The 12605-nt window shown below is 41.7% G+C and overlaps 1 protein-coding gene across 1 annotated transcript in view; it reads left to right on the top strand.

The window, feature by feature from the left end:
- PRR29 (proline rich 29) overlaps positions 1–11784 on the top strand; it is a 950736-nt gene extending 938952 nt beyond the window's left edge. The window contains exon 6 of the mRNA XM_078644991.1: positions 11619–11784. Coding sequence (XP_078501117.1) covers positions 11619–11650 — 32 coding nt within the window. The 3' untranslated portion in view covers positions 11651–11784. The remainder of the gene's footprint in view (positions 1–11618) is intronic.
- The last annotated feature ends 821 nt before the right edge of the window (positions 11785–12605 follow it).

Here is a 12605-nt window from a genome sequence, read left to right as displayed (position 1 = left end):
ATTCAATGAATTAACGTGCACACTGTAAAACGTGGCAACGTAGGTTTACATAGGCCTAATATTCGTTGTATTCACGAGGACTGGAAACTGACATACTGGAGATGGACAAAACTGTAATTGCGTCTTTAATCGATCATGGGGAATACATATGCATATTAATCATGCACATACAACATAACATGGGGAACACGTAGGGACACAGAACATGGCAAAATTTACTTTTCCACAATCTTAGTATAGTCAGAGGCTACATCATTGTAGATAGGTGTTTCACGATGAGCTGTTGCAATTTGGGTTTCAAGAAGCACAAGTTCCATGTCTTTGTTGCATAGTCCTTCATTATTCACTGCAGGTTTATCAAATGTGATTAGTCTTTCAGTTTGAACCTCTTGAATTGTAGGAAGGTTTAGTCTTCTGCTACATCATGGGAGTCCACTGGGCCTACTACTTATTATTGGCCACATGATTGTGGTTTTACCAGGTCGATTGATACAACTCTGTTCTCCTTTTTACCAACAAGGGGCGGTAGTACTACTGATCTTGTTCCGCTGATTGCCAAAATAGGTACTGCTTTCCTGTAAGAAGACCCAAATTCCTTCTTCACCGCAATCTTTTCTCTGACCAGATCCCCAATCTTTGGAATCCAGACAGGTCTTGCTGGGACAGGTGGTTATTCTTCAGTGGCCTTCGACTTCAGCTTTGTGTTACTTAGACTTCTTCTTGTTTCATTTAAGTCCTGTAAAACAGCCAAACGATCTTTGATATCAAAGGTTTTTTGTTCCACCACTGAAGTCTTACTATCGAGGTCTTCGATTATCATTCTTGTCCGAAACAAAAGTTCATATGGAGTGATTCCACCCCGAGAATTTCTTGGCAGATTATTAAGACTAAGTTGGACACTTGTTAGATGTTTGACCCACCCATCACCCGAACCCAATACCCTCGCTGTTATATATTGCTTTATGTCACGTTTTTTTTCTCCACTACCGCATTTCCCTCGGGATGGAATGGACTAGAGTACCGCAATGCAATGCCCAAGCTGGCCATGGCCTCCTTGTAAGCCCTAGAGCTAAACGCAGGACCCTGGTCAGAATGTAGCATGCCAATTGCATATGTGCCGATAAAGACTCGCAAATCTTTTATAACAGTTCTGGCATCAGCTGAGTGCTGGGGCCACATCCAAATGAATTTTCGTGTGTTTGCTAATTACTTGCGGTACACTTTCTGACATTTGTTTGATGTTAGGGATGTTGTGCGTGTTGGCCTTCCGCAGTGATGCACTGTTTATCGTTGCATTCTTTCCGCCGCGGACGTGGATGGTTGTGCGTACCGTGGTACAGGCGGATTTATCCTAATTGCGGACACGGAGTTTTCACAGGTATGGCGGTAATTGTGTCTTTTTCTGCGGTCATTGCCGTCCGCGGCGGTGGCTGTTCATTAGGCTCCGTCCGCCGCGGACGGAGTTAGATGTGTTCCGTCCACCGCGGACGGTGTTTGTTATGATCCGTCCGCCGCGGTCGGAGTTTCGCGACATGAATATCCTAATCGCAACCGCGGATTCTCCGCGGCGCGGCCGGGAGTAAAATTTCCCCGAACATGGCGGACAGTACCCGTTTCCGTCCGCCATCCTAATCGACCCCATAGTGCTATATTTCCAGTTATAGAGGATTCTGGTACAACTTAAATATACAGATTATTGTGCCTCAAGCGCACCTCTCAATCCTAATATTTTGCTTGTATTGCAGTGTCATTTCTCCATCTTCTCTAGTGTCTATGTGTGCACCGTTGCTCAATAATCCATCTCCAAGATTTTTTTCTCTGCTCCATCAATGGGTTCTGCGAATTAACCTAGTATGTTTTGCATGAGGTTCACCCTGAAGCTGAGAGGTCTATTTTTTGTCATGGTCTGTACACTACTCTGCATGGCCAAAAGAAGTAAATGAATATCTGAGGCATTTGGAGTCAATTCCTCAGTGTCTGATCTGCATGCAGGCTCACCCCCCCAAAATTGTCTCCCTCCCAGTTTTTTGGGACTCAAACATCAGCCTTGATTGTTTGTGGTCTCACTTCCCCATTGCAAGATGAATGTTTAGGGGTTCCATGGGATGGCACAGTTCAACAGGACAACAGTCCCAGCATGCGCTGCAGGTAAAGGATGCAGTAGTAAAGCCCGCAAAAGTGGAGAGATCTGGTCTACCTCAATCAGAATCAAACAGACTGTCAGAGGGGACTGATGATGCCTGCAATGGGGGCCCCTGTGCAAGGGTGTCCTCTAAAGCCAGGCCCTCCTGCGTCCCATTCGCAACAGCAGGAATCAGGGCATCTTCTTTGCTAGATAGGGCAACTGATGGAGCACATTGGTAGCACTCGCAGAGCCGGCCTACCAGACTCAATCCGTGGGTCTGGGCCCCATCTGAAACCAGGCTGGGGGGCCTCCCATGGCCCCCCAGGCACATGGAAGAACCCTGCTCTTGACCTCAGCCATACTCACCAGCCCCAACTGGGCCTGCCAACTCCAGGATGTGTGAGTTCCTCCACCCCAAGACCATCTCCTGCACTGTCACAGCACCACATCAGTCGGACCAGAAAGGGGAGAGCACTATTGCAATGAGGCTCTAAGTCAGCAGCTGGATCAAAAGGAGTAGAATGCAACCAGAATGTGGCCTTCCCACATGCCATTGTGAGGCCATTGTGTCATGAGCTGCCTGCCATAAGTAGCACATGCACCCAATATCTCATGATCAATGATCTGTGGTACCAAGTCAGGCAAAGACAATGCTGTTTTCATACAGCCAGATGTACCCTTGAAATGGCCCTTATTATGGATCTTCGGTAAGGAAAGCAGGGGTTACACTAAGCTGCAGCCATCTTGGCTGGTGCTTAATAATGCCCCCTGCCTCAGATGATTTAAATGAATCCATTTCTTCCACTGTATCTAAACATAAAGATGTTGGGTGTCATTTACAGCCTGATTCATCAAGCTAAATTGCACTTGCAAAGGGCAAGATTTTCAGAATCTTGCCTTTTGCAAGTGCAATTTTTGCATTTGGGATTCATCATCGAAAATGCAAAATTCGCTATTAAAGAATTCGCACATTTGCGAAGAATTGCATTTAAGGAATCTCTATTTGAGATTCCTTAAATGCAATTCATGAATCATTTTAAAATTGCGAAATTGCAATTTTGGGCCGCTATTTACCGAGAGGTCAGACCTCGTGGTAAACAGCAAAAACTTAGAAAAATGCATTTAAATGCATTTTTCTAAGTTGCATGTTACACACACACATGTCCTTTGGACATGTGTGTGCGCAACACCAATGTAGATTACATTTCAGGGGTGCTACAGGGTGTCCTTTGGACACCCCTGCACCCTTGAAATCGCATCCTTATTTGCGATTAGCTAATTGCTAATCGCAAATAAGGAATAACTCCCCATGCATTCCTATGGGCCTGTAGGCCCATAGGAATGCATGGGGAGTTATTCCTTATTTGCGATTAGCAATTTGCTAATCGCAAATAAGGAACATGTAGGAATCGCAATATTTTTTGCAATTCCTACATGAATCCCGTTTTGCAAGTCCTTAATAGCGGTTCCTTATGAATCGCTATTAGGGGTTCGCAAAACGGGAGAATGATGAATCAGGCTGTTAGTGTTTGGTGGCCAGTTATCATTCAGCCACTCCATAATTATTTTTTAGGGCAAAAAAACTCTGAAAGCTATATAGTTTTTTTTTTATATATAATATTTGTTGCAGGTTTAGTTTATATTTCATGGGTGATTTTCTCAGGAATGAGTTTCCATGTGAACGTATCCCTGGTATGATCATCGCATACAATAGGGTGCAGTTCGCCTTTACTGTGGTGAGAGAGTTTTTGAGCAATCTGTCAAATCTATATCACTCTCTCACCTCTTTTCGCCTCAGTTGAACAGTCTTTGTTAGACTCACTAACCATAGGGTGCTCTTCTCCCTGACTTTTTGCCTTCCTCCTCCACTTTTTCTGACATTATTTTTGCTGGTATTAGGGCTCTGCTCTCTTCTCCAAACATGATAACATCAGCTTATCCCAATTTAATTTATTTATAAGTACCTAGTAAAGTGGCACTACATGTCCCCAGGGCCTCTAAGTGAAATGCTACTAGTTGGCATACAGTACTGGTTCTGCCACCCACTTAAGTAGCCCTTTCAACATGTCTCAGGCCTGCCATTGCAGAGCATAAGTGTGCAGTTTAAACTGCCATTTCTGCCTGGTTAAATAAACCTCTTGTCAGGCCCACAGCTTCCTTTTTAATACATATTACTCACCCTTAGGGTAGACCCTGGACACCCGAGAGGGCAGGGTGCAATGTATTTATAAAGCAGGACATGTACTTGTAAGTTTTATATGTCCTGGTAGTAAAAAATTCTTACATTCATGTTCACTACTGCAAGGCTTATATTACTCATAGAATAACATTGTGAATACCTTATTATATTTTAGAAGTGTAATTTCCAAATGGTAAGTTATAAAATTTGGTGTCTCTGGAATCCTAATTTAAAATCCTAATTTATGGTGAATTCGGATTCTAAATTGTGATTCTGAAAAATCCAATTTTAGTTGTCATTTTCTTGCCTTAGCCATTTGATGACTGTGCAGCCAGTCGTTTGTCCCATGACCAGGTGTAGCTGGCAGTTGGGCTCTGTGTATTTCACCTAGACCGCCACACACAATGGGAGCATAGGGATGTCTCGATGGGCCATCATCGGAAGGATGGGAGGGAGGAGCTGGACCCAGCCTCACTTACACCTAAATAGGCTGTGTCCAGTCTGCACACAAAAGGACACATACACCCTGTAGTTAGTCTGTAGCCAGAGTAGGGAAGGCATGACACAAGTGTACTTCAAAGGGATGTATCTAGAAGTCCACCCCACTTCAAAGGCACCACGGGGTATACATGCTGGACCTCAGACACTACCCCTTTAGTACATATCTGGACTTGCAGATACTCTGCCCGTAAGAAGGAATGATGTGCTGCTGAAGGATTACCACTCTGCTGGACTGCAACTGTATTCTGCTGGATTTCTGCTTTTCTGTGCTGATCTGCTGCCTTCTGTCTTCTAGCCGGGGTGAGAAGGAGTAGATCTGCCTCTCTTGAACCATGAAAGCCAGAGTGACTCCACTGGCTGGTTGGCGGGCCTCCTGATATGAAGTCTCAGGGACATACCCGAATTCCAACAGCCCTGCTTCTGCACCTGGACTCCGCCATCTGTAAATCTGCCCTGCCAAGTGGTTCCACCCCAGTCCTGGACCCCTGGAAGTGGGCTTAACGGTGCTCAGCACTATTGTGGAATCAATGGAACTGACACATCACCTCTGCCACGTAGTCCAGAACCGACACTTCAACACCGCTACGTGGATTGGACCCATTGCAAAAGACCTGTAACACTGCCACAACCCACATCTTGGGGCCGATGCATTACCATCAGAATCACCGCGGCATCAAGCTTTCTCCGGTGCATCTCTCATCAACAGCAGCCTCAACGATGAAAATCCGTATCACACATTCCTTACTTATTGGAATCGATGCATTGTCTCGACTGCGCATCGCATCCCTAACACCGAACTTCATAACACAAGCCCTGTCAACGGGATCCTCGACAACGACAAACTGCATCTCAGCACCAGCGCATCGTTTCACTGCACAAAAAATCCTTGAACCAGATCCGCACAATGCTCTGCAAATTAAGATTAAAGGTACTTTTGTTCAGTGGGCCTAACTGGGTTCCTGTAGATGGCTCATACACCTTTACAGTCTCCCTGACGCGACCAGATTTCCATGGTCGGCAGTTTATGCCTTTTGGTGCAAGTTTACTTAAAGGCTTTGAACTTCAATATCTCTAATTCTACTAACTGGATTTTTATTGTTTTGATCTTGTTTTATTTAGTTAATTCAGATCTATTTTTATAACCTTGTGTACAATCTATTTGATCAGTGTTTTTACAGTTTTACTGTTTGACATGTTGCACAAATACTTTAACACATTGCCTCTAAGTTAAGCATGACTGCTATGTGCCAGGTTACCAGAGGGTGAGCACAGGTGAATTTAGGGTTTGCTTGTGAATTACTCTGACTAGGTTGTGGTTTCTGCTTGACCAGTGCTCACACCCCACTGAACCAGGAACACAGTTTCTAACAGTCTTGCTGAAAAAACAAACAGGGTAGTTAAGTCTTGTGTTCTGATGGCGCTGGACACGGGTAAATCCTTCAAGGAGGTCTTGATAGAGACATGTTGGGCGCATCACAAAACTCCTATTCTGGTCACCTTAAAGTCCCTTTTTCATATGTTGAAGGGTAAAATCCAAAGTTCAGAACTCAATCCGGAATGGTTGGGGGTGCAAAGATTGAATGGACCCGGGGAAGGGAATTTGAAAGAAAATAGCGTTCATGTTAGAAGTGAGGGTAACAGCGTAAGTACAAGGTATGGTATGACAAGAGGATTTATGTTATAAGGGCTGAGTGGAGAGCGGGTGATTTGGTTTTGGTGTAGACCAGGTTTTAAGAAAGGAAAATTCAGGTTTGTTGGGCATTTCAAAATATCGCAAGTGAGGAAGAATGTTGTTTTGGTGGAATCTGGAGATGTGTGTATTATGTGCCATCTGGTCAGAGTGGAAGCAAAGGTGTATGATGAGGGCGTTGTAATAGGTTTATCCAGTTCGACACTGTAATCTCCAGTAGTTAGCCGTTGTCAAGCAGAAAGAGGGATTGTGAGGCCAGCATGGTGGAAAGATTATGATTTGTATGCAGCTGTGTGAGTACTTCTTGGGAGTTCTCATAGCGCTAGTTATTAGTTATGGTTAGTTTAGTTTGTGTAGATAACCTGCATTCCATGTTTCCATTTAATTACATTTGCCTTTTTTCTTTTCCTATTTGTGACGGATTGGTTTGTGGAAGGTTATGGTTAGGATCTTTAAGGCACTGGTTATACCAGGGCCTTATCAAAGTGTGGGTAGAATTTGGAACTATGTTGCATCAGTATGTGGAGCTTCATATTCCAATGGGGACAGCCAGACCTCGTGCCTTGCTAGTGGTTGTTTGGTCCTGTTGTTCCCGACTTGAATACACATTGACAACGGCTTTGGAGGATTGTGTATTTGTTCCAGACTCATAACATAGCACATTCCTAATATACAGCTGAGTATCATCAGAATATTGGAGAAAGGGGAATTTCTGCTTAGTTAAACGTCACCTAGTGGTTTCCCATAAAGGACCAGATAACAAAACATTTGTAAGTTTAGCTGTTACATGTCCTTGGTGGAAAAATAGTGTTTGGTAGCCACACCTTTGACACCATATCACAAAGGTGGTTTTGGGCAGATGGTAATATGTGTCAAGATTATTAGATATATATTTCTTATGTTGTATTTAGTTGTGATGGTGATGTGTTGCGTTGTTTCTTGTGCTGCCATTTTTGTGCAGAATTATGGCATTCTGTAGTTGTAGTGTACTGTAGTCCTGTCATGTTTTGATTTGACATTCTTATTATATTGCGCCCTGTTACTTTTATGCTTATTGTTTTGCCTTATTATACTCCTGTGTTTTGATTACTTTAGCGAATTCTGCTAGATTTTAAGCCAAAGGCAGGATTTTTTTTAAGTTGAAATAACAAACATTTAAGGTTTTAAAGTGCCTCTGATCACATTCTTGAACATTCTTTTAGAGACCAATCAGCCCAAAAGAGTGGCAGAGAAAAAGCGCCTGATTTAGAGTTCGGCAAACGGGTTACTTCATCGCAAACTTGACGGATATCACTTGTAATACGACATAAGGTATACCCGTGACATTTGTGATGGAATAGCCCATCCTCCCCACTACAAATCACGTCATGTCATGTCATGTCATGTCAAACGTTTTTATATAGCGCAGCTTATCACCGCAAGGTCTCAAGGCGCTTGCAGCAAAAAAATGATTGACCATAAGTGAGGCTAGATACAGTGTGGCAGGACTTACTTGGGAAAAAGCCAGGTTTTTAGGGATTTACGGAATTGTTTAGGTTCAACAATGGATAGGAGGTGGGGAGGCAGTTTGTTCCAAAGCAAAGGGGCAAGATAAGAAAAAGAACGGTGACCGTATCTGGAGGTCTGGACATGCAGTTGGGTCAAGAGTGATTTATTACTGGATCTTAAGGATCTTTTGGGAACATACCAATTAATTTTTTTTTGGAGGTATTTGGGCCCATTGTTGTACAAAGAGTTATGCGTTATGCTCAAGATCTTGAAGTGGCTTCTCTGACGGATGGGGAGCCAATGGAGCTTTTTCAGACAGGGTGCGGAGGCTGTTCTAGGAGGCAGGTCCAGGACTAGTCTGGCTGCTGCATTCTGGAGGGTCTGCAGTTTTGCCAGCAGATCCTTCTTCAGTCCAGCGTGCAGGGCATTGCCATAATCAAGTTGGCTGATGATCAGGCCCTGTACCAAGGGTTTCCTGGTTTCTATAGGAAGCCACCTGAAGATCTTCCTAAGACTGCGCATTAATCCATAGCAAGTCCCTGTCACTTTGGCGATATGATTTTTCATGGACAAGGTACAGTCAATTGTTATTCCTGAGTTCCGAACTACAGATTTAGGGGAGGGACATACTCCAGAGGCCACCATTCTTAATCGTCCAACGTCTTAATTTAGCACTTGTCTTAAATGCTCACCTTTTGTGATAAAACCCAAAGACTTAAATATGACGGGCCAGGTATTGCCCCCTGAGCATTATTGAGAGGTTTAGAGAGAATATACTGCCGTTGTCACATTGTGATTGTCTGATAGGACCTGAACCAGTTGAGAATCATTTGTGCAATACCCGTTCTGTTGCTTATGGTTTAGTGGTTCCAAATATTTCTCGAGGAGGACCAGAGTATCTTTGAGTAGGTTTGGTGCTGTATCAAAGATATATAACCCATATTAAAATTTAGATCCTTCTGATTTTCTATTTAAATTAAATTACTAGCTGTCGGAACGCAAAGAAATACATGTTTAATTACTTCCTCACAAGTCTACAAATTCGATCAAGAAAGTTGTCTGAAACAACCTTTTTCTGGCAGTGCCACAGGAATCTTGAATACCCTATGTCCAATTCTATGCTCCACTCCATGTTTCACAACTTTTAATTCCTCTTGTTCTAATGACACTTTGATTGCACTTGAAACTATATGGATTAATTTTCATATTTATTTGGTTTAGTTCCGTGGCTTTTTTACTTAATGTTCGGTGACTTGTAAAAACATTCTAAGCTCCCTGGTCCAAGCTCATTCTATGGAAAACTACATTCATAAATTCAAGTAGTAAATAAATAATAGGTCTAATCTGTGTTCTAGGTTCTGTAACGGACCTGGTTTAAGTCTGTATTAGGTTTAATCTGTCAAAATTGTGCTGACAAGAAACCAATGCTCGATACTTTCAAGCTATTAAAAATAATGCAAATAAATGGTGCTTCACGTAGGCAAATTTGCTTTCAGTACCACCAAACCTACTCCCTTGCACTCTTGTATACCAAATAAATGGGGTTCACCTAAACCTGTAAGCAAAACACATGAAGCTTTACAGATTTGGTGTATTTTATCAGTGCTTTTACTTGGAAAGCTTAATACCATATGGTGTAATTACATTTTTGGTAGCGTGATCCTAATACGATACGACATATAGTATTCCGAGAAGAAAGACTGGTGTGATAAAGCATTACTTGTGTGCATCTTTCAAGTAATAAGTGGTCATCTCAGCAGGTTCGAATCTACTTTTCATCCTTCTGAAGTCAGAAGAGTCAATACCATTGAGTTGAGTCATAGTAATAATGCTTAGCTCAAGACACAAGTAATAAAATGAAACTGTCACCCCATAAATGCTAAGTGCTATTAACCTACTTTTTTAAATATTTGATAAGAAGTATTATTTATTGAAATTTTGATTGACTTTAAAATAAATAATGATTAGCAATTATTTTTAAAAGGAAATTCTGGTCAGGTGCCCGACCCCAGCACTCTGGTAGGGTAAGGCACCTGAGGATGGCTTCAATGGATGTAGAAAATGTTTTTTCACAGCACAAAACTTACAAGATGGCAATGTCAAGATGGACGAAATTTATTTTATAGATTCCGTCTCCAGATAATCAGATTTGTCAAAAAACTGAAAATGTGATTTAGAGAAGTTAAAATGGCAGAGATACACAATAGTGTTACTTGTTTAAAACCCCCTTTGAAACTATTTTAATCAATGAGAGCCTCTAAAACTACTAAACAGAAATACACCAAGCCAATAAAAGCCCACTCTTGGGATAAAGTTAGACTTTCATGCAAAATTTGGCGTAAATTCATTTAGCCGTTCAGGTTCTATGAGTGAGCAAAGTTTTTTAGGGGAGCCAAAATGTTGAAAAATAAAACCCCTTACCATTTTTTAGGTCGAGCCTAGCCAGCGCGCATGCGTTGATCTGCGAGTCATACTGTATCCACTTCTACGGACTTTGGCCAAGCCCTCGCTGCCCATTGGTTAAAATATGTTTCCTTCTGAAATGCTTTCTTCTGTATAGATTTGTGGGTCTACGTCCCACCTTCTTGGGTATTACTCCTCTCCTGGTGTACTGGCCTTGTTCAGAATCCTTTCTCTGATGGCTTTATGCTTTATGTTTGCGCACTCTTTGCAGCTTGTACGTTGGCTTTTCGAACACAGAGGCTGCAAGCCTTTCTTTTCTATTTATTACTTTTGTAGCATTCGCAGCATGCTGTGCTTTAGCTTCTCATGTTTAAAGCTAAAGTGTGGCGTGCCGCAAATGCAAAAAAAGTAAATAAATAGAAAAGAAAGGCGTGCAGCTGCCTTTACATTATAGCCGACTTGGAGGTTTGTACCTTCAACCTTAGCTTAAAACATGCCAGCCGCCTGCCATTCTTTTCTATTTATTTACTGTTGTACCATGTACCTATAAAGGTTAAAGCATGGTGCGGCGTGCCTAAAATGCTACAAAAGAAGTTAAATATAAAAGAAAGGTGAGGGGGCCAACATGATTAAAGCAAAAACCAACATATAAGCTGCAAACATTGCCGGGTTTGGAGCTTCTACATCAACGTTAGCTTTAAATATGGTGTCTGCCTGCCTTTCTTTTCTATTTATTTACTTTTGTACCCTTTGCGTCACGCCCTGATTAGTGCAAAAGCCATCGTTCAGGCTGCAAACATTGCCTCCTTTGGAGCTTCAACATTGCCTTTAGCGGCCCCTGCCATTCTATCATATTTATTTACTTTTATACCATTCATGGCACGCCACTCTTTTGCTTCAAACATGTGAAATTAAAGTGTGCAGTGCCGTAAATGCTACATAAGTAAATATATAGAAAACAGAGGTGGCCGACCAGCTGCACATAATATGCTGCATGGCTAAATACTTTTAAGGCCCCTAAGGCGAAACAAATTGCATTTGCAAATGCTTGTTTAACTGTGTACGGATCTTAAGAAAAGGGATAGGTACTCTAATGAATAAACAATGAGAGCGTTGTTGAGGATTATTCGGTGTATTTAAATCACGTCAAGAGAGAAGCTGGGAATGTGTAAAGTGCTTGTGATGGATTCACTCACGTGTTTTCATCCATTGTATCTTTCTCTTTTTCTCAGAATACTATGATCTCGCTGATGGGAGATTGTGAGCGCTTCCTGGCTGGAGCCCCTGTCTTTACAACTTTACCTACTTTATCACTAAGGATACGCCAATGGTGGAAGCTCTGAAGAAATGCCAGCAGCTTCCCTCGGATCTCACATTAGTACAACTGGAGGGTTTCACGTTGTAATGCATGCTTAAGTGCTATTTGATTTTTTTCCTGATGCTACGGTATTTTAGTTAATAAACTATGCCTTAAAACGAATGTCCGTGTCCTTAATTTACCTGCTAATAGATACAACGTTCTCTTTCTTTGCACGCTACACTCAGCTATACTCTTACGAAAAATCCCTATAGTTAATATATTTTTCTATAAAACACACTCATTTTAAGTACCAGATGCAATCTGATAATTTTGGACTTTGTTACAATGCGATGATAGCAATATTATTTTTGTTGTATGCATATTTCTTTGCGGTCACCGTTTATCTTTTTTATTTATATAAAGCATTGGCATAATACAGTTAATATAAAATACTGTCAGAAAATGTTGTGAATTGAATATGAATTTTGTTTTTGCTTACTTAGTGAGAGACTTGTCAAATCAGGTGTTCTGTAATGGCTAGACCCTGCCTTCAACTCGCTGCGAGTGCACATCCCCTGCTGCACACAACGGGCCCGATTCACATAATGAACTTAAGACTTAATCCTAAACTTACAACTATTTTGGTATTCACAGAATGCACTAACTACTTTTGGCATTCACAGAATGCACTTACAACTTTTGGTATTCACAGAATGAACTTACTACTTTCGGTATTCACAGAAGTTCGGATTTTGTCTTAAGTTTCTCTTAAGATAAACGTAAGACAGACTTAAGACAGACTTAAGACAGACTTAAGTTAGGATTTTTCTTAAGTCTGTCTTAAGTCTTTCTTAAGTCTCTCTTAAGTCTTTCTTAAGTCTCTCTTAAGTCTATCTTAAGTTTGTCTTAAGACAAACTT

The sequence above is a fragment of the Lissotriton helveticus genome, chromosome 5_1, assembly GCF_964261635.1.
Source record: "Lissotriton helveticus chromosome 5_1, aLisHel1.1, whole genome shotgun sequence".
Taxonomy (NCBI): domain Eukaryota; kingdom Metazoa; phylum Chordata; class Amphibia; order Caudata; family Salamandridae; genus Lissotriton; species Lissotriton helveticus.
This window is presented reverse-complemented; position numbering and strand designations above follow the sequence as displayed.